This window comes from Sander lucioperca, chromosome 18 (assembly GCF_008315115.2).
Source record: "Sander lucioperca isolate FBNREF2018 chromosome 18, SLUC_FBN_1.2, whole genome shotgun sequence".
NCBI lineage: Eukaryota > Metazoa > Chordata > Actinopteri > Perciformes > Percidae > Sander > Sander lucioperca.
In genome coordinates, this window is record NC_050190.1 from 23,428,444 (window position 1) to 23,448,189 (window position 19,746).

Genomic DNA, 19,746 nt, shown 5'->3' on the forward strand with positions numbered 1-19,746 from the left:
ATAGCAGACAAAAAAATAATAATAATAATTTAAAAGGGCAATTATTCGATAAGAATGTTTATAAAAGAAGCCAGTTTCCCTGCATTCTTGTTATTAATCAATAATAAAGATTTATAAAAAAGTTTCAACTCATTCCTCCAATGAGTGATATTAGGTTTTATCTTGAAGAAACGACATTTGTGTATGAAATGTTTACTTAGCAGAATTACATTGTTAATGCCAAAATCATTGTGATCATTGCGAAAAATACCAAATTTTATATCATGAATTGATAGATTCATTATCTGAATTCCTTTAGATACAAGCAATTGAATAAGGTCCAGCCAAAATCTTTGAACAACTTCACGCAAACAGAAAAGATGATCCAAGTCTTCAGGTTCATTTTCACAAAAGCTGCAGTTTCCTACATCCATTTTAAATTTCTGTTTTAGAACCATGTGAACGCTGGTAGTCAGAAAAACAACGTAATCACGGGGGCGGTTCCTGTCATTCCGAGGTGACAGCATGAACGCGCCAACACTCTCTCGGTGACGTTTCCACATCGCATTCAACCATTCAGCGTATTTTCCACCCCAGGATGGCGAAGGGCTCTGGTCCTGCCCTACTCTGTCTTACTCTGCCTCTGATTGGCTTACGCTAACATTCTTACCCTTACCCTAACCAATACCACTCCTCTTGACTAAACCTCACCAACGAAGACGACATGTACGAGCCAATCAGAGGGAGAGTAGAGCAGGTCATACTTTTCCCATGCCTTCACTATCCTAGGAAAAGAAATTGGCCAACCGGTCAGTATCCTGTGTTGGTAGCTGGTAGGTTGCTAGCTAACCTGCTGAGCTTCCGCCCCTGAAGGCAGCTTAGCCGAGCCGTGAATGAACCCCGCACCTCAATGTATCTCCCGTGGCCGCGATGGCAGCGACAGAAACGGTCTGAGTCTGAGATCTTAGCTATGTGGCTAAATGGTTCATACTGTCTGTAGTTAATGTCAGTGGGATTCGTGTCCTTAGCTATTTCCACCAGTAGCTAGATTTTTTTCTGTCCGGGACACACGGCGGCAGCAAGCCCCCTCTCTCGCCACTACAGGAGGATGCTGAAGCTGTTCGGTGCACTGGTTATCCTCGGACTGGCCCTGGCGTGCATCACCTCCTGGGTGCTGGACAGCTATGACACGGCTTGGCACCCGAAACGGAGCGTTCAGCACCCGACTGTCCGTGATGGGGATGACTCTAAGGGGAGTTCTCCACCATTTCCCGGCGGCGAGTTGAACAATATATTCTGGTTTATACAGGTAGGCTTTATTTCATCTCGCTAGCTAGCTTTGTTTGGTCTTTGGTCATGATGGAATGATGAATTCCAAATTCAACCAATATCTCAATTTTTAATATTACTTACATTTAACATGAATGTAGAATACCTACCTTTGGCTTTGCAGTGCTGTCATAGGAAGCTAGCGGCGGTAGTTAACATAGTGAACTCTCTCTGAATGATTGACAGAAAGAGGTCACTGACCACAGAAGTGTGTAATTGTAAGGTAATAAACGTGGTTCAGCAACACAGTAAGTTGTAGTCAGATGTCGTACCTTTTGTGTTTTACAACTCTTATATTAATGAAATAAAAAGGCAGATTTAAGACCCTTTTTACCCCCTTTTTTATTTTTATAAATCTATCCCTGATTCAGTTTTTTATGTCTGGTTCAAGGTGTCCGACATTCACATTAGCCGATTTCATGACCCAAGACGTATTCCAGATTTTGAAAACTTCTGCACTGACACAATTGAAGTGATTAAGCCAGTTCTAGTGCTTGCAACAGGTACAGTAATCCCCCCATCTTTAACTAAAGCTATTATTATGTATGGTATGTTGTACGACCGGGTGTGTGTGTGTGTGTGTGTGTGTGTGTGTGTGTGTGTGTGTGTGTGTGTGCGCAACATGTTTTTTTTTTTTTTTGTATTTTCAGCAGATACTGTATGTGTCCAAGACAAATTTCCAATGAAGGCTATCTCATCTTAAAGTTTTGTAATCTTGTAATTGAGGCCGACTGGCTGTCGCCATGTTGTTTCTCAGATGTATCTTTTCCAACTCCACAGGGGATCTGACAGATGCTAAAACAGAGAGTAAGGTGGGTTCCCTCCAGCATGAGGTGGAGTGGCAGGCTTACCACAACATCCTGAAGAGGTCACGTGTGATGGAGCGCACTAGGTGGATAGACATCCGTGGAAATCATGGTGATTAACCACAGCACTTTGTTATCTCAATGCTCTCTTCATGCTCAGTGGTTCAATGGAAACATCCCAGAGTACAATTATCAATTTTCTGAAGACTCCATTAACTGTGGTTCGCTTTCCCCTCCGTTATTGGATTGTAAGCTATTAGATGTGAAAGAAGATATCTTTAATTTGTAACTGTCAAAAAAAGAGGAGTGCTAATGTTTGGATCTAGAGTTCCTCTGACCGCAATTATTGATCGCAGTTGTTGATGTGTGTCTTGTCAGTTTATCTGGTTCTATGGCAACAAAATATTTTGTTCGATATCTTGCAGAAACATTAGCATATCTGATTCGTGGATTGAATATGTGTTGTTCCTTTGGGAATTTCTCCATTAGACATTCTACTCCTTAGCAGTACATTTTAAAGCTATGGACTTGCCTTTTCTAGTTTATATTCTGCCAAATCTCACCATTATTTCATTTCTTCTGACAGATGCCTTCAATATTATTTCATTGGACAGCGTCAACAATTATTACCGGTCAGTATTCAAATTTTAACACTACAGTAAATGCCTGATCTACATCCAGTCACAGTCTACTGCATGTCTTATACTGTAGCAGCAAGCTGAGTGTGAAGTCGATCAGAGCACACAGAAACATGAGTAGTTGCAGACCTATTTATTGACAATAATCCAAGCTGTCTCAGCTTCCTGAGGACTAAAATAGAAGCAGAATCTGCATGAACAGAGACTGACTCTCTTGTCTTCTGACACAAATTATGTTTTATGTGACATTGCGGCTTCTGTTAATGCTGACTGATCTTTTATCTCCTTAATGTTCTTAATGTTGTGGTCATCCTCTGCCAGACAAAGTCTGTCTCCTATGCAAGCCTAATTTATTTATTTAAAATGCATCAAATTATCTCAGGACTCTATTAGGATTGGAGTGGCTGGCTCCATCCCAGACCACCGTATCTTGTTGCTCACGTTGAATTTGTTCATTCCCTAGGAAATACTCGGCCAATCAGAAAGTAGGCTCTTTCCACTATGTTCACAAAACTCCCTTTGGCAACTACTCCTTTGTCTGTGCGGATGCCACTCTGACTCCAGGACCCAAGAGGCCGTACAATTTCTTTGGTATTCTCAACCAGGTACAACTGGCGAGCACCTTCTCTTCACCGAACATAAACATTCGCTGAATATCGTGACAAACTTCCGAAAGTAGAGACATTTTGAATACTGCAAGCGCTCTTTCTTTTATTACACTTGAAGATTAGAGAAGACACATTATTTAAGGTTGCATTCTTTTATAAGACAATGCATTGAATAGTAAACGGAAAAACAAAATGTGTTTATTTAAGAAATAGGCAAAGAGAAGGTTGTACTAACACACATTACAACGAATACAGATTCCTCGTACTTTAAATGGTCAACAGTGCTGTAAATGTGAATTTACTGAAAGGAAAACATGGTTCACAAGCCTTTTTCTGTATTCAAATGAATAAATAAAGCACTCATACACAGTAGATAATGGTTAACATATAGTCATTACATATTTTCTTTCTCAATATATGACAGACTCAAATGGACTTGCTGGACACGTTCAGAGCTGAGAGTCTGAAAAGCAACCAGTCGATCTGGTTTGGCCACTACACCACCTCAACTGTCGTCTCCCCGTCTCCAGGAGTTCGGGACATGATGAGGTAAGAAAATGCTGTTGCTGTTAGATGCTAACAGGGTGTGTAAATACATATTGCCATGCCATGCCATGACATAGTCTGCAAACATTCAATAGCCTGCTGTTTCGACATGCAAACTAACTAGACATTTATATAGGGATGCACCGAATCCAGATTTTTGGGGTTCGGCCGAATACCGAATCCACTGGTTAAGATTCTGCCGAATCCGAATACCGAATCCTACTCCCATCCTCAGTCCATTAACACAGTAAACACATTAATGAAGTTAACAACGTCCACAGCAGTGTATTTTTTAACTTGACTTGAATGGCCTTCTATTGACTGAAAGTACTGCCAAAGACTTTTTCTGCTCACAAGTTCCATTTTCACTTTCTCACAGCCTACTGCATTGAGCGGTCCACCTATGTAAACACCTTCCCGTAATCAACGGCGGCGTCATTACATCGACCAGCGTAGCGCGTGTAGTGCAAGCGTAGGGTTCGGTGGAAAAAAATTCTAAGGTTCGGCAGAAACCGAAACCCCGTCAAAAAACCCAATATTCGGCCGAATCCGAAGCCAAATCCTGGATTCGGTGCATCCCTGCATTAATAACACAATTTCAGAATGATGAACCCAAAGGTTAGCAGCGTTTGATTGGCAGCTGGTTTTAATATCCTCCTATTAATCATATTCAAATGCAAGTGATGGGCCATTTCTCTTTTTCAGAATCCTTTATTTTGCATTTTCAGGAATGTTCAGAATATTTATTTATTATGACAAAGTTCTTACAGTTCTTACATTTGGACCTCTTGTGTTTAGATCTGCAGTTGCATATCTGTGCGGCCACCTGCACACACTGGGCGGCCTGATGCCGGTCCTCCACAGCCGACATCCCCAAGGCACCCTGGAGCTGGAGCTGGGTGACTGGATGGACAACCGCAGGTACGGAAAACAAAAAAGATTTTTAATTATGCTGTTTATTCGGGTCCAGGTTGCCCTAATTTAATTAATTGTATCAGTAGGAATTATTGTTATATACTGTTGGGAAGAACTGAAAAAAGTGTCATAATAATAAGTCATTCTAGGCTATATTGTCCCTGGTTTTCCATTTTATTTTCATATTGTGAAACAGGTATTAAATAGCACTAATGTGGTATTAAAAAGGTTTGGAAAGTCTAATGGCGTTGTTCCACTACATGGTACCTGCTCGACTCGACTCGGCCGCGGTGCCCCATCCTCCTTTTTCCATTGCAGATTTAGTACTGCCTCATGCGTGAGGCCAGCGTGGCTGTTAGGAAACTGCCGCGACCTAACGCGACACACACACAGAACGTCAAATGTGTGTTGTTTTTGATTCTCGGCATGTGGCTGTTGCCACAGCCAGAAGACACATTTTGTTTCAAAAGAAGCTGGAGGCATCAAAAAAAACAAAACACCGCTGGCTAAACTATTTAAAAACGGCGGGTTTGTTCAGGACACCCCCGTCTGTCGCTAGCAATGATGACGCAGTGATTGGTGACGATTCTCTCCAACCAGTCAGTAGTCTGCAGGTTTTCACGTCACCTTTTGGTATCGGCTCAGCTCGCTTGGAACCTCGATGAAGGTGATACTAAAAAAAGTACCTGGCAGGTACCAGGGACTTTTTTCATAATGGAAAACCAAAAAAGGTGAGTTGAGTCGAGCAGGTACCATTTAGTGGAAAAACACCATAAGTTTAGCTTGGTGAAGCTTGCAGAAACCCCGTCTCACATCTGTCTCCAGGTACAGGGTTCTGGCCTTTGACCACGACCTGCTGAGTTTCTCTGACCTGAAGTTTGAGCAGTGGCCTGCAGTGCTCATCACCAACCCCAAGGACGCGCAGTATCTGCATCCCGGAGTGGAGCCGCTGGCTCGAATACGGAGATCAACACACATCAGGTGTCTGTTCCGTGTGTGTTGAACCATAAAGCCCTCACTAGCTCTACTACACATGCTTCCACAACAAACATTTTTACAGAGCACCTGCCCCTGTTACGTAATATACCCAGCTTGCAGTGTGGGTTATTACATCACCGTTAAATAAACTGTAGTTACCTCTGCCTAGGAGGTTTTGGTTTTGTTACTAGCAGTATTGTATATGTCAAAATCTGGTGACAGTTTTCGATGCCATTTGGTAGACAGTTAGGTCATGGCCCAGGGAACAAGTTAGTTAGTAAGTTAATATTTTAAAGGACAAATTAACGGGGCGACCTCTAGCTCACCCAGTCAGAGAGTGCGCCCCATGTAGGCTGAGGCCTTTGCAGGGAAAAAAGCCCCAAAAAAATAATCTTAAAGAAAAAAAAAAGGACAAGTTAACATTACGAGACAATGTGTCTCATGAATTAGTGCACTTTAAATGAAAATAACAAGCATGTACACCCTGTAATTGTCAATCATTTAATGTACCATGGTGCAAATCTGGATGGAGATTATTTTTAAGTAACACGTTTGCAACATCGGCAGAGGTTCATCCTAAAGTGTTTTTCACTAGGCGACAAGTAAGCATGATAACACAGCCTTTATCTTATTTTCAGTATTAAAAATGTTAATTTTCTTTGTTCTCAATAGGATCTTGGCCTTCTCAGAGGCCCCAATCAAAGCGGTGCATTTAAGCGTAGATGGGAAACCTCTGGGGAAAGGCCACGCAGCTGGAGGGCCTCTCTATGTTCTGCTGTGGGATCCATCTCTCTACCTCACTGGACTGCACACTATCAGAGTTAAAGTGGAGGTCAGTACTAGGGCTGCACAATATACAGTCCCTCCGGAAAAACGCGATTATGCGATCGCATAATTCAATGCATAATCAGCTAAAGTCTGCATATTTATGCAGGGGCCGCATTTTTTCAAATACGCCGCACATTCGGCGCATAAATTGCCGATTTCCGCGCAAAATATGCGGGGCTTGCATGATTTCATAATCCCCGCATTTTCGTTGCAAAAAAGTCACATATATCTTCGCAGAAAGTTGAAAAATGTTGCGTTTACTTCACACAAGAGCAGCCATTTGTTGCCATGGGAACGTTATGAAGTGACGTAATTACGCGACGTGAACATCATCCAAAAGCTGCAAACCCCGCGATGAAACCATGATGAAACCGCATTTTTTGCAAATTCATCGCATAAAATTGCATAAATATCCCGCATATTCCATTGCATTTTTTTAAGAAAACGTGCTGCATAATCAAGGATTTTTGCCCGCAACAATCACAAAAAAACTCTGCATTTTTCTGGAACGACTGAATATATCGTTTTTTTATCGTTATGGCGATATCAACTGGCGCAATAAACACATCCTGAAAGGCGGCGACATATCGCAAAAGACACTCCTGAGTTAGTTGAAAGAGAGTGTCAGTAGAAAACTACACTTTAAATGTAACTGTCATTCTTTAGTGGTGCCTTTTATGTTCAATTCATTCAATAAAATAATGTTGGAATGTTTTTTTATTTGCTGTATATTAGAATACTGAAAGCAGCAGAACTGAGCAATCTTTAATATCTGTTTATTTAACGCAAGTAATATAGTTATCGCGATATTCAACAACGTTATCGCATAGTGTATATTTTCCTCATATCATGCCGCCCTTAGTCAGTACAGCATTCATTTATCTTCCACCTATAGCGTTCTCAGACTTTTAAATATTTCATAGGTCTTGATTAAATTCGGGAGGTTTGTTTGCTTTGAGTTGAATTAGGAATCAGTTGATGTAGATCGGCTGTCTGGGCACTGTGGCTTTTAATGTCGACTTTCTCATAGAACTTATAAGACTTATGGAATTAACAATTACCTCCTTTCTTATCTTTTTGTGTGTGCGTGTCAGGACTCGGCAGGCCGATCATCAGTGCGGGAGCAGCACTTTACTCTGGAGGACGACCTGACTCCCAGCTTTGGTTTCGTGCAGTCCTTCGTCCTCCTCACAGACCACTATATCCTGGCCCGAGTGGCCTTCATTTTAATCACGCTGCTGAATGTAGGGGTGCTGCTGGCCTTCAGATTCCTGCGTATTCCATCTGGAAGAGGTTAACTGTCACTAAATACCATTCATATCATAAATATATCATCATCATCATCATCATCATCATCATCATAATAATTTCATATTGATTAGAGGCAAGTGAAGTGCAATTAACTGATGTTAGGCTCTGCAGAGTCTGACTGTGAACAGAAGGTGACGCGTGCGTGCGTGCGTGCGTGCGTGCGTGCGTGCGTGCGTGCGTGCGTGCGTTCGTGCGTGGCTGACCGTACAGATGTTTTTTATGTTTTGTTTTTTTTTTGTTTTAGTTTTTTCATTTTATTTTTTATTATTGAAGTAATTAGGATAATCACATCAAATCACATTTTTCTCTTCTTTTTTTTTTAACAAAATAAACAGTACTCCCCCCCACACACACACACACACAAACAAAAAGTAGAAACAAAACAACTTATAGGATGCCACATGAACCAAGAGAAAAAGCTTTTACAATTTTATCTTCTCACAGTAATCAATAAACGGTTGCTATGTTGCCTGGAATTTGTGTGCGGTCCCTCTGAGTGAAAATTGAATCTTTTCTAGCTGTAACAGGTTCATCACCTCTTTCATTAATGCTGAGTGGGCTGGTGGGTTTCTCTGCTTCCAATTTAGTAAAATCATCCTCCGTGCCAACAGTGTCACATAACGTATCACGTTGTATTGATTCTTTGACAAAACCATTGTGGACGCTTTAACCCCAAATACCGCTAACACTGGGTCTGGTTTAAGTTGAATATTAAGAACTGCAGACAGAGTTTGAAAGATGTTGGCCCAGTATTTACAGAGTTTCGGGCAGTTCCAGAACATATGTGCTATAGAAGCCGGAGCTTGTCCACATGTTGTTTGTGTTTTTTAATGTTATCAGTCGATTGTTGGAGCAGACGATGCAAGAAAATGTTCTGTGTGAACAGACAAAAAAGTTCTATCTTATCTTAACATGTAGACTAAATGTTAGTGTATCATGTTAATAAATATAGGCTTATGTAATTATTTAAATAATTGTTCTTGATGTATTGATACATTTTTGTTTTGTCTATCATCGCCAGGATTGACCTCTCAAGCCTGTATGTCCCTCCATCTGGTCAGCACAATGGACACCTTCTACTACTCTCTGCTGCTGTTTAACCTGTGTACAGCCTTAGGTGGGTCAACTGCTTTGTCTCATTCCCTCTTTGTCTGACGCGTGACATAGTTCTTTCAAAATGCTGCTTTGCTTCACAAGCTTTCCTAGTAATCTTGCATCTGTTCCTGTATAAATAACTCCTGGCTGTGCGGCTTCTCTCAGGTCCGTGGTTCATAGGAGAGATGATAGATGGCCATAGCGGTGCCTGCTTCGCCTTTGGGGTGTTCGTCGATGGACACTTCCTGGAGGGCAGTCTCACTTACGTTATTGGAGTCGTTCAAGTAAGTAAATCAATTTTATTCAGCACTTCTACATCTCAGTAATGTGTGTACATTAGCAAAAGGTCATAGGACTACTTGTATGTGAAAGGGTTGGCTCGTAGTGATGAACCCACAGAGGATTATTACCCGGCTTAGCTCTACAGAGCTTTATAATGATTTCAGTTAATTGTTTTGGTTTTTTGGCCCACAATTTTACTGTTTTTGGTTAGTCTCACTGCTCTCATAGCATTTTCTGCCACAGCAGGCAGGCTATTTTTTTTTTTATCACAAAATCCTTTAAAACCAACATGCATGCTATCTGCCCAGCACCAAATGGCAGACAGACGCATTTAGCAACTAGCTGGTGAACACAGTGCAGCATTTAGCAGCTAAAAAGGCAGATATTTTCCTCAGGAGTTAGTAGAGACCAAAAAACAGAGCTAAAAGAGAGTGAATGTTGAACTTGCATTCATCAGGTGAAACACAACCCCAAATAAGTGTTAATGTTTCCCCAAATCTGTGTTGTAAGGTAACTGTTAAAAAGTTGTAAAAAATAAATGCACTTACTTATGTGGCTCTCTGTAGTTGGGCTTATTAGAAGCTAATGTACTTCTATATGATTCTTGCTGTTCTGAGTTTGTCCCTTCATGGTTGAATGCACCTATTGGAAGTCGTTGGATAAAAAGCGTCGGCTAAATGTAATGTCAAGGTGGTAATATGTCAGTGTTGTGTTCGCAGCTTGTTTCCGCTGCCCCCAAGTGGCCAAAAAAGAAGTTCTTAGAGTTTTAACTTTTTGAGTTTCCGACATATTAATCATAACATAAATTAAAATCTTTTAGCGTTTTCTTGTAAAATGCTAAATACTTAACTCTTCAGCCTATACAAATCACTGTTTGTATGAGCTGCTTATAAGTCATATTTACTAACTATATATATATATATATATATATATATATATAAATTATTATTATATTTAAATATTTCTTCATTTTCAGGGGTCACAAGCCATACAGGTTGTGAACCAACTTGCACTTAACATGGTCTGTCCCCTTGCTGTATTAGTACTTCCTTGTACTGAGAACTTACAGTGATAATCAAGAACTAATCACATCTAACTGGACTCATTTCCTCTCTGCCAGCTGCTATTCTTCAACATGCCCCTCACCTGTTATCTCTGCTGGTGTCTCCATCACCGTTGCCGCGGCAACACCTTCCGATCCCACTTCTTGGGGCCGGGCTGCCGCTGGCGGACTCTGGCAGTTCACCTCTTAATGCTGCTGCTGTTCACCTGGCAGGTTCACTCCTGCTACTTTCTCTTTGAGACCTACGGCCTTGTGGCATTTTTCCTGTCTCCAGTCCGCACATGGGCGTTAGGGCTCAGTCTGCTATTGGTCTACCGCGCCTGGGCAGGCCCCGTCCCTCTTGTTCGCGACAACAGCAAGGGCGTCTCTCCCTCTTGACAGTAATTGTGCCGCCACAATTTCCATCAAGTCTGACTCAGATATATTCTGCTGTCTCTATCCAACCTGAAAGCCCCTCCTCCTTTCTTTCTCTCTCTCTCCTCCTTCCAAAAGCCAATTCACAGTACATCACTCAATATCCTGTTTAATGATAGTATTGTTTACTTAATATGCATGTTATTGTAAAGCACCGGTGAGCACATTTCTGGCCATATTCATAGCAATGTGTGCAAAATAGCCAAGTAAAATAGCCTATTTGAGAGGACTCGTCCAATGTGTGCCGCAGTTAACAGTATATTCTGCTGTGATTTAAGCTGACTCATTTACTTGAGCATTAGCACTTTTTTGGAAGTGTTGCCTAGGCCTAATGCCACTTCACCACTGCCAAAGGATGAATAAGCAAGATTTCACCTTTTATTCTTCCCTCTGAAAATCATTTTCACTCAGTAATATAGGCTGGACGTGCCAAACCGATCCTCATGTTCCGACACAAATTGGGTGGATAAGAAAGCTTAATTTTGTATACTGTAAGCTTTCCTATTTCCCCCCCATGGCTGACAGAGCGTGGTAGTGACAATAACTCTGGTGAAGATAACCCAGGCAATGCATGCTCAACGATCAAATTTTCAAGTTTATTCTACACAATTACAGGAAATCAAATTAGGGAAATGACAGATTAATCAAATACTGTAGTTGATCTGTGTACAAGTAGTTATTGACTACACGTGTTTTTAATTCAAATGAATCTGTTGAAAATGAATGAAACCACTGCACACAACTGCCACTTAAAAATTGTCTCAATATTCGCATTGAATAGTTAACATCAAAAACTTAAATGCCAGTTGCCACCAAAACACAACAACAAGTTGGCCTGACTCTTCGTGCTCCTTCAAAAGTGACTACAGAAGCAGCTGTTTGTTTCTCAGGAATGTGAGCACTTTAACAAAAGGCTGGTCCCAGTAGTATTTCAGGACAGTGTTTTTATACTCCATAGTAGCTCAGTGAACTACTAAAATCGAGATGTGTGGTGGCTAAAAAACAAAATGAATGTGTTATAGATGTGGTGAAATAAGATGAACCAGTACTATGCTGTTTTAATATATTCTTTCTGATTGTATTGAGTGATTTCTTTTTATATTCCCTTCATGTTATATATCTGCACAGGAAATGGGTATTTCTTGCATTGGAAGTTAATTGGACCGCTCTGTGTTTGTCTGTATTGTTCCAATTTCCTTTTTTGTGAAGGTGTGAGAGCAGCAAACTGTGTCTGTCATTTAATCCTTTCTAGTCAGTAGTATCAGGTGCCTAGATTCCACAAGAACAAACTAATCTTAAAACAAAAAGGGTGAAGATCACATTTATCAAGTCTTTTAGTGGAAGCAATGTTCCAACAGAGTTAAATCATGGTTGTTTTTTAAGCCATACCCAGTGTGTGTGCAGAATAATTGTTCAGTGCTGTAATAAGACATGCAGTTTAATATTAGAACAGCTGCTAGACACTAAGAAAACTAAATTATGTGCACTCTTGATGGCAATGTTTTTACTAACTTTTCCTCCCCCTTCTCTGCAAAAACAAGTATTTTTGTACAGGAGCACTACCAAATGTATAATTCCAGCATAAAGACAAATTGATGCATTTTTGTTATTGGAGAGTTCTTCTCCAATGACGCTTAGTACCTCTCACGAGCTATGTAATCTGTCCACAAGGAGGCAGAATTGTGTTGCATTTCACTCCCACCCTTTGAATCATGCATGGAATTGTTTTTTTGCTTTTTTTGTTTTTGCAGAAAAGCACCAAAACCATATCTTGATGAGACAATTGTGATAGTGTATTAATGCTCACTGAATATGTTGATACTGGTACTGGTGTTCACTTATTGACCTATTCTGCATCCCCTCCTATGTTCAAACACTGAAGTGTATGAATGAAAAGATGATGATTTTACACCGGCCACATATTTTTCTTGTGACTACTGAAATTGGAGCCAACCACAATTTTATTTTATTAATGGTTTATAGTGCTGTGGAATAAAATGTTCATTACAGTAAATCATATACATTGTGTTTGTCTTCACGTTCTTGTCACATACTGTAATGTCACACAGGAGTGTACAACAAAAATACGGAGCCCAACACTGACAAAAGATGGTAAAAAATATGATGAGTCAAAAAAAAAAAGTGATTTTGTCAATAATACTGTTAAATAAAATGGAATGCAAAATAAATGGAGAAAGAAAAGAAAAAATATATTTCTCCTTTAAAGTCCAATCAGCTGCACTCTTATTTAACTTTTTCTAGCTCTTTTTCCTATTTGTTTGATCTTGGTACACATTTAATAATTTATCCACATCTAACATTTCCTACTTCTTCATGCTTATATGACAATGATATTGCCATTGGTATGTAGCTTTATTGAAAACTTTGGCAGGGAAATAAATACAATAAGCACCAGCATTTTCAGCTAGTTATATAGCTCTTCATGAAACTAAACCAGCTAGTGAATGTACTATTTATCATCTATACTTCTAAAGCATCAGTCTTATAGTCTTTGTTGCTGAAGCACTTTAGTTGAAAAGCTTGTGCAAACAAAATTAGTTAGCTAATGCTACTTTAAAATCTTTAGTTAAAACAGTTTAAGAAATAAGACATTAAATCACATCTACACAATGTCGAGGATAACACAATGCAGTCCAGTTTTCTTCTTAAAACTAAGCCACCCATAATGTTAATTGTGTTTATGCTGTATTCTGCTGGCTCTGCTATTAGTATATACTGTATTAACTCTTGCACTTTTTTGTAGCTAAAGCACTTTAGCTAGCAAGCTGCAAAGTTAGCTAGCTAAAATATCTTTTATTTAGTTTAACATTATGAGAGACAATGAATCACATATACACAGTAAAGTCCAAAGTTGCCACTGTGGTCCAGGAGACATGACAATAATGCTATGAAGATAGAAGCTACTTTCAAATAGTTTTTGCAAGCTAACTTTTGTTATCAGCTTGCCAGCCTTTTGCTATGTATTTATTTAGACAGTAATGCTAACGCAATATGGAGTATATGGATGATTAACCTTAGGCCTACATATACATAGTTTTATGTTTAGGCTAGGTAGCTAGCTGAGAAGGCTGGTAATTTGTGTGTTCATTAAGCTAGCAGTGTTTTCAGCTAAGCTAACTAGGCAGTGTTCTTGATTGCTTCAGTGACTTAGTTATTTTACCTCCAATCAGATATTTTTTCAACTGATTGGAAGTAAAAGAAGAAGAAAAACTCCTTCTGAATTATTGTACTAAAAGATTTTGTCTTTGTCCTTTTACTGCCTTTTGTCAGTTTCGGGACTCCATACGAGAAGACATCTGCTGATGTCATATTATGGTACTGGTACAGTATGGGCAGTGCTTTTGTAGATTATTATCATTAGGCAGTACTGGAATATTGTACTCTACATGTATTACTGCTACAACAATTTCCAAAAGTCTAAATCAATAAGTATTAAATTCAAGACTTAGATCTAACTTTTAAATTTCATTTATTTTTTTTTCATTATGTAATTTTTCATTCATGGTTTATAAATGTAATCAACTGGCGTCAGCTAATCAATGCAATATCTTACTACAGTTCATTAAGTTAGTGTTAATGGTGATAGAAAGGCAACTGTAAGTTAATTTCCCAAGGCGTCCGTCTCGTCAGAGCAGCTACAGTGATTTTCTTCACTCTGATATCTTTATAATTTGCTTGCCAATGTTTCCCCCTTTCATCATAGAGCAAAATGCATCTGCAAGAAAATGAAAAGAATGATTCAACTCCTGTCAAGTTAACAAAAAAAGTCATACAAAATGCAAAAATTAAAACCTACGTACCTCCCATATTTTCGATGCCATTAACCACAGTTTCCAGCACCTGCAGAGTGAAAGCAGAATTACTAAAGGATGTGAAGAGACAGACGGAGAAGAGGCATGCATTTTGCAAATGAACAAGGACACCCACACACTCAACCACACATCATCACCATTTCCTCCTTACATTGATTTGGCCTGATTTAACTCGCTGGCTCAGTTCACAGAGGGCAGCTTCTGCTTTGTGCATGTAGTTAAGCACCATAAATCGCTCCCGGGTGATGTTCTTCCTTCGCAGGGTTTCGTGTATCTCCTCACTCAGGGGCGGAGGATACGGCACGTCCTTGTTGTACTGTGAGATCTGCCCACACAGGATCACATGGCTGTCTTTGTTCATCTGGAGGTAAGAAGAGTTGGAGAGGTCAATGTGTGAGATTGAATTTATAAGACACAAAACACTCACCGTTGAAGATCAGGAGGAAGCACTTCAGAATCACACTTCTAATTTGCTAATGTTGGTAGTACAATAAGGTGAAGAAAACCAACTAACACTTTAAGATTCACATATTTTCCAGCCAGATAAACCACAAACGAAAGTACAACATACACTACATTATTCTCTGCACACGCAGACACAACTCAAGCAGTACCTGTGCGATTACAGTATCACTGATGGCACCTCCCACGTTATCAAAGTAAACATCTATCCCATCAGGGCAGTGCTCCTTGAGCCTTGTAGGGACATCCTCTTGGCGGTAGTTGATGGCTGCAGAAAAGCCCAGGTCATCCACTAAAGCTCTGCACTTCTCATCAGAACCGCAAATCCCAACCACTCTCACACAGCCATCCAGCCTGCCAAACTGGAAAAATGGAAGCAGGGTGAAATGATACAATCAGGTTTTGAGTTCCTTTTCTTTGTGATCTAATCGCTGTTTATGTTAGCATATGTGGTTAGCTAGATTAGATCTGCTATCCTGAGTGTTGTTTTTGAAATATAACAGTTATATCTCCCACCAATCATCTTGCCTTTATCTTCCTTACATTTAAACATTTAAAAATCAGAAATATTCTTACCTACTCTAAGAAAACTTGGTGTACGACAAAGTAAACATGTAGAAACCCTACAATTTTAAGAATGCTGTTTCTATGCATTTGGCCAGTATCTCAGATAGCTACAACTGTATATAAGACACTTATTGGACCTGAATGTGAAATATGCTGTAGTTACCTGTCCAGCTATGGAGCCACAGGCCCCAGCTGCACCGCTCACCACCATGGTCTGATTGGCCCCTTGGATCACATTACCCTTCTCCCTTACGCCCAACAGTGCAGTGAGGCCTGTCATGCCAACTGCACCCAAAAGGTAGGACAAGTGCCCATCAACCAACTGTGGGTTAACCTGCAATAGACAGAAGGTAATATCACAAGCGTTGGTATTAATTATGTCAGTATTCATAGATGGCTTGCTGGTCACGTGCAGGTAACTTTTAGTTCATGCATGCATTTTAAACTCATTCTCTTTTTTTTGCTAAATATTAACTATATAGGTGCAACGATGAATCAATTAATCGATTAGTTGTCAACTATTAAATTAATCGCCAACAATTTTGATAATCGATTAATCGTTTGAGTCATTTTTTTATAAAAAAAAATAAGATTTCTCGTTATTATTATTATCAGCTTGTTAAATGTGAATATCTTCTAGTTTCTTCTCTCCTCTGTGACAGTAAACTGAATATCTTTGAGTTTTGGACAAAAGAAGACATTTGAGGACGTCATCTTAGGCTTTGAGAAACACTGATCCACAATTTTCACCATGTTTTGACATTTTTATAGATCAAACAACTAATCGAGTAATCGAGAAAATAATCGACAGATTAATCGACTATGAAAATAATCGTTAGTTGCAGCCCTAATTAACTATGGACTATGCCCCAATGTTGACAAACATCAATATGCCACACCTTCTGTAAGACACTTCCTTTCATAACAGCATAGGTCTGCCAAGGCCAGTTGAATGAAGTGACCACACCTCCCTCACTGCAAGTACTGCAGCGGCTGGACTCAACCACGCCGACACCTCCACCATCCACACTCTCAGACAGCTGCCATGGAGCCACATAATCAACACCGGTGTCTTCATTCATTCTGCATCGCTGAGAAGCAAAAACAGATAGATACGTAGAAATGAAGGAGATGGGAAGCTTTGCATGTGTTTTTTTGCTTGAGTTTTGCCTTAACCTTTTTAGAGATAACACATATAGAGTTGATTTTATGACATAACTTTGGTTGTTTCATTGCAGTGACAAAAATAAGCTTGACTTAACTTTAATTTATCGACTTTTTTTTAACCAGACAATCCTTAATATGCATAAGCAGATACAATAACTTAAAATGTATGTCCATTCTGACTGTATCAATACCATGTAAGGGTCGACAGAGAGGCAAAGCGTCCGAACAAGAACCTCTCCATCTTTCAGGTCAGGTACCAAAGTCGTCTCCTCCAGACGGAAATTTTCAGGAACTGGCGCCCCGTTTTTACCTTAATGTGTATAAATAAGTAGTTAGAGTGAACGTTAGCCACACGGTTGCAGTAATGTTGCAGCACACACAGGGACACAAGACAACAGGTCATCTTCTGTTATGAAAAGTTTCCTACCTGGCCGTGAGTTGAGAACGACTCTCTGCACCTGCATCTTTGAAAAGTGACGTTAGCCTTAATACGTAACGTTACGCCGAGTGGCAACAAACGTCAGGCTTTTATGTGTGCAAAGGTCACAGCGTAAAACAATTGTTAAAAAGGTGTGTGCAACACGATAAAATTACCAACTAACTACAAAACCTTGTCTAAATACTGTTAACATTACCGGACGGGTTGCTTTTGTTGTCTGTATGGTCTGTAGGCTAACGTAGCAAGTCTCATTAAGTGCAAAGCGAGAGGCTTCCCTGTTACCAACTTCCGTCTTCGTTTAAATCCCGTTAGGCAGTTGGACCATGGATGATGTCGATATATTTAGATATTAAGAGAACATATCGGCAGGCAGCCGTTTCATTTAGCGCATGCGTAATATGCCATACGTCGAATTAATGGTCAGCGTTAGCTACATTTCTAAGATCTAAATGCAATTATAGGAAAGTGCGACATTATATTCCCGATGTTCTAGTGTAGGGGGTATTTACTATCTTGCCGGTCCTAGTTGGTCTTTTCCTATGTGCAGTTGAGCCGTTAAGGCAGCAAATCAGAAACGGTACGCGTCCTCAACAACCTTTTTTTTTTATTAATTGAGCTCATCGACACTGCAGCTATGGAAGTATATTTAGCAGTGATTTTGACTACATTTACAATCGATGTTGCCAATGCAATCGATCCGTTTCTCATCAAAGATTGTAAACGTGGGTAGGTCCCAATAGATTGCAGTATTGATTGCTAGCTGAAAGTGTTTCAAAGTGGGAAGTGACGCTTTGTGGAGGAATCTGAGGAAAAAAAAATTTAAAAAGTTTACGGTTTCATTAGTAAATCGCTGCCGTTACACTAGCTTACCGTCAACTTTAGCTGCAGCAGGACACCGTCAAAACGGGGAAATGAAGGCGCATGTGCCATGGAGGAACAGAGTTTAATGTAAGTACTGTGAAGGTATTCGCTTATGCATGCCACCTCTATGCTAAGTGTTTCTGATGGTTTAGTACACTGTCATTAGCCACATTAATGTGTTGTTCCTACACAGCTAGCTCTAGACAGAATATAGCGTTAGCTAGCTTCGCACCTGATCTGATCTCTTCCCCCCCCCACACCCTCATCACACACACGAAATGTCAAGTTCCAGGAAGGTCCCAGAGGAAAGACACCCATTCATATAGCCACATCACCAGTAACGTTAGCTAAGTTTGTATTATATATCATTGATCTTTGCTGTGCAGAAAAAAAACCCCTCCTACAAAAACTATGTCATCAACATGATCAGCATGATCAGCAGATCAGCTTAGTTTGTAAGTCAGTTCTAAAACTATTGGTCCAGTATTATTTTACTGCTAATGAATATTAACCGTGAGCTTTAATTCCTTCAAAAATTGCATGTCTAAAATGTTGTGTACACTTGATTTTGTAGCAAGATTTTAAAAAATGCATTTCAATATGAGTGGGGGGAAATACAGGATATTTGGCTCTAGGGCTTCAGATGTTGCCAATGCAATCGATCCGTTTCTCATCAAAGATTGTAAACGTGGGTAGGTCCCAATAGATTGCACATTCTTTTATTAAAAAAAAAAAAAAAAAATCAGCCAATTAATTTCTCAATCAATCAAGGGTTTGAACTATAAAATGTCGTGGTCCCTCACCATATCCTTTACGTTGCTTGTTTTGTCTTATCAACAGTAGAAAAAATCCAAAGATATTATCTTTACAATGAAATACAACAGAAAAGGGTAGCAAACCTATACTTTCAAGGGTATGCAAACGTCAATTATTTGGCATTTTTGCTTGAAAAATAAGGATTATTTGATTATTACCAGTTTCTGAATGATTGTCTGTCAGTTGACTTTTAAACACTATTGGCATCAGCTTCGAAAAAGCATGCAGCCAAGAGAAAAGGCTGTTTGACACAAACACATACACCACAATTCCCAGTGCAGTGGCAGTGTCATCAGTGGCAGACATGTCAGTCTGACTCGACTTCTTGTCAATGGCATCTGTGAATATTTTCAGGCTTTGCACGTTATTTTAAGGGTCACAGAGAAGAGAGAAAGTCTGGGAGTGCCAGGCTGCAGTCCTGTAGAGTCTGGATGACACATGCCTGGTCATGTCCAATGCCATGATATTGTAACATTTCCAACATCTTCCCATTATACGTGCTTATTTTCACAGCAGACATTTCACCTTGTCGTAGTAGGAAAAGCACAAGTGTCACTAATGACAGTATGTGTCCCAGTAAGCTGTGGCAGTGTGACAGTAGTAGCATGACCCTTACACTGAAATGGCTAAATGAAATTCACCAGTGGCATCAATCATTTTGTTATTTACACCTGTGCTTTTCCTTTTGTGACACGTCAGAATGTCTGCAGTGAAAAAGACCTATGCAGTCTTGTGATGATCACCTACATGAATTTAACAGCTAATCAATACATCAACTAATCGTTTAAGCCAGGGGTCTTCAAGGTTTT

General features: G+C 39.8%; 3 protein-coding genes across 5 annotated transcripts in view; 2 read left to right on the forward strand and 1 right to left on the reverse strand.

Annotated features, from left to right (window-relative positions):
• The first annotated feature begins 737 nt into the window (after positions 1 to 737).
• tmem62 (transmembrane protein 62) lies at positions 738 to 11,968 on the forward strand. 2 transcript variants are annotated; one of them, XM_035994492.1, is made up of 15 exons: positions 738 to 927; positions 1,084 to 1,288; positions 1,700 to 1,811; positions 2,089 to 2,226; positions 2,701 to 2,746; positions 3,216 to 3,357; positions 3,785 to 3,909; positions 4,705 to 4,827; positions 5,647 to 5,802; positions 6,472 to 6,631; positions 7,722 to 7,920; positions 8,960 to 9,055; positions 9,199 to 9,317; positions 10,436 to 10,798; positions 11,050 to 11,968. In XM_035994492.1, the coding sequence occupies exons 1-14, from the start codon at positions 890 to 892 to the stop codon at positions 10,754 to 10,756; spliced, it is 1,980 nt and encodes a 659-aa protein (XP_035850385.1). In that variant the 5' UTR covers positions 738 to 889; the 3' UTR covers positions 10,757 to 10,798; positions 11,050 to 11,968. The 2 variants fall into 2 exon arrangements, with proteins under 2 accessions (XP_035850385.1, XP_035850384.1); XM_035994491.1 differs by having other exon boundaries at positions 10,436 to 11,968.
• Positions 11,969 to 13,056: 1,088 nt separating this feature from the next.
• Positions 13,057 to 17,567, reverse strand: ptgr2 (prostaglandin reductase 2). Its single transcript, XM_031309995.2, has 8 exons — positions 17,249 to 17,567; positions 17,013 to 17,131; positions 16,554 to 16,745; positions 15,818 to 15,988; positions 15,240 to 15,449; positions 14,777 to 14,986; positions 14,614 to 14,653; positions 13,057 to 14,528 (listed from the first exon to the last, which is right to left on the reverse strand). The coding sequence occupies exons 1-8, from the start codon at positions 17,283 to 17,285 to the stop codon at positions 14,464 to 14,466; spliced, it is 1,044 nt and encodes a 347-aa protein (XP_031165855.1). The 5' UTR covers positions 17,286 to 17,567; the 3' UTR covers positions 13,057 to 14,463.
• A 110-nt stretch (positions 17,568 to 17,677) lies between these two features.
• mideasb (mitotic deacetylase associated SANT domain protein b) overlaps positions 17,678 to 19,746 on the forward strand; it is a 30,601-nt gene continuing 28,532 nt past the window's right edge. Inside the window, exon 1 of one of the 2 annotated variants that reach the window (XM_031309990.2) lies at positions 17,678 to 18,208. The gene's annotated coding sequence lies outside the window, so the exon portion shown is untranslated. The remainder of the gene's footprint in view (positions 18,209 to 19,746) is intronic. The other variant, XM_031309993.2, reaches the window with a different exon arrangement.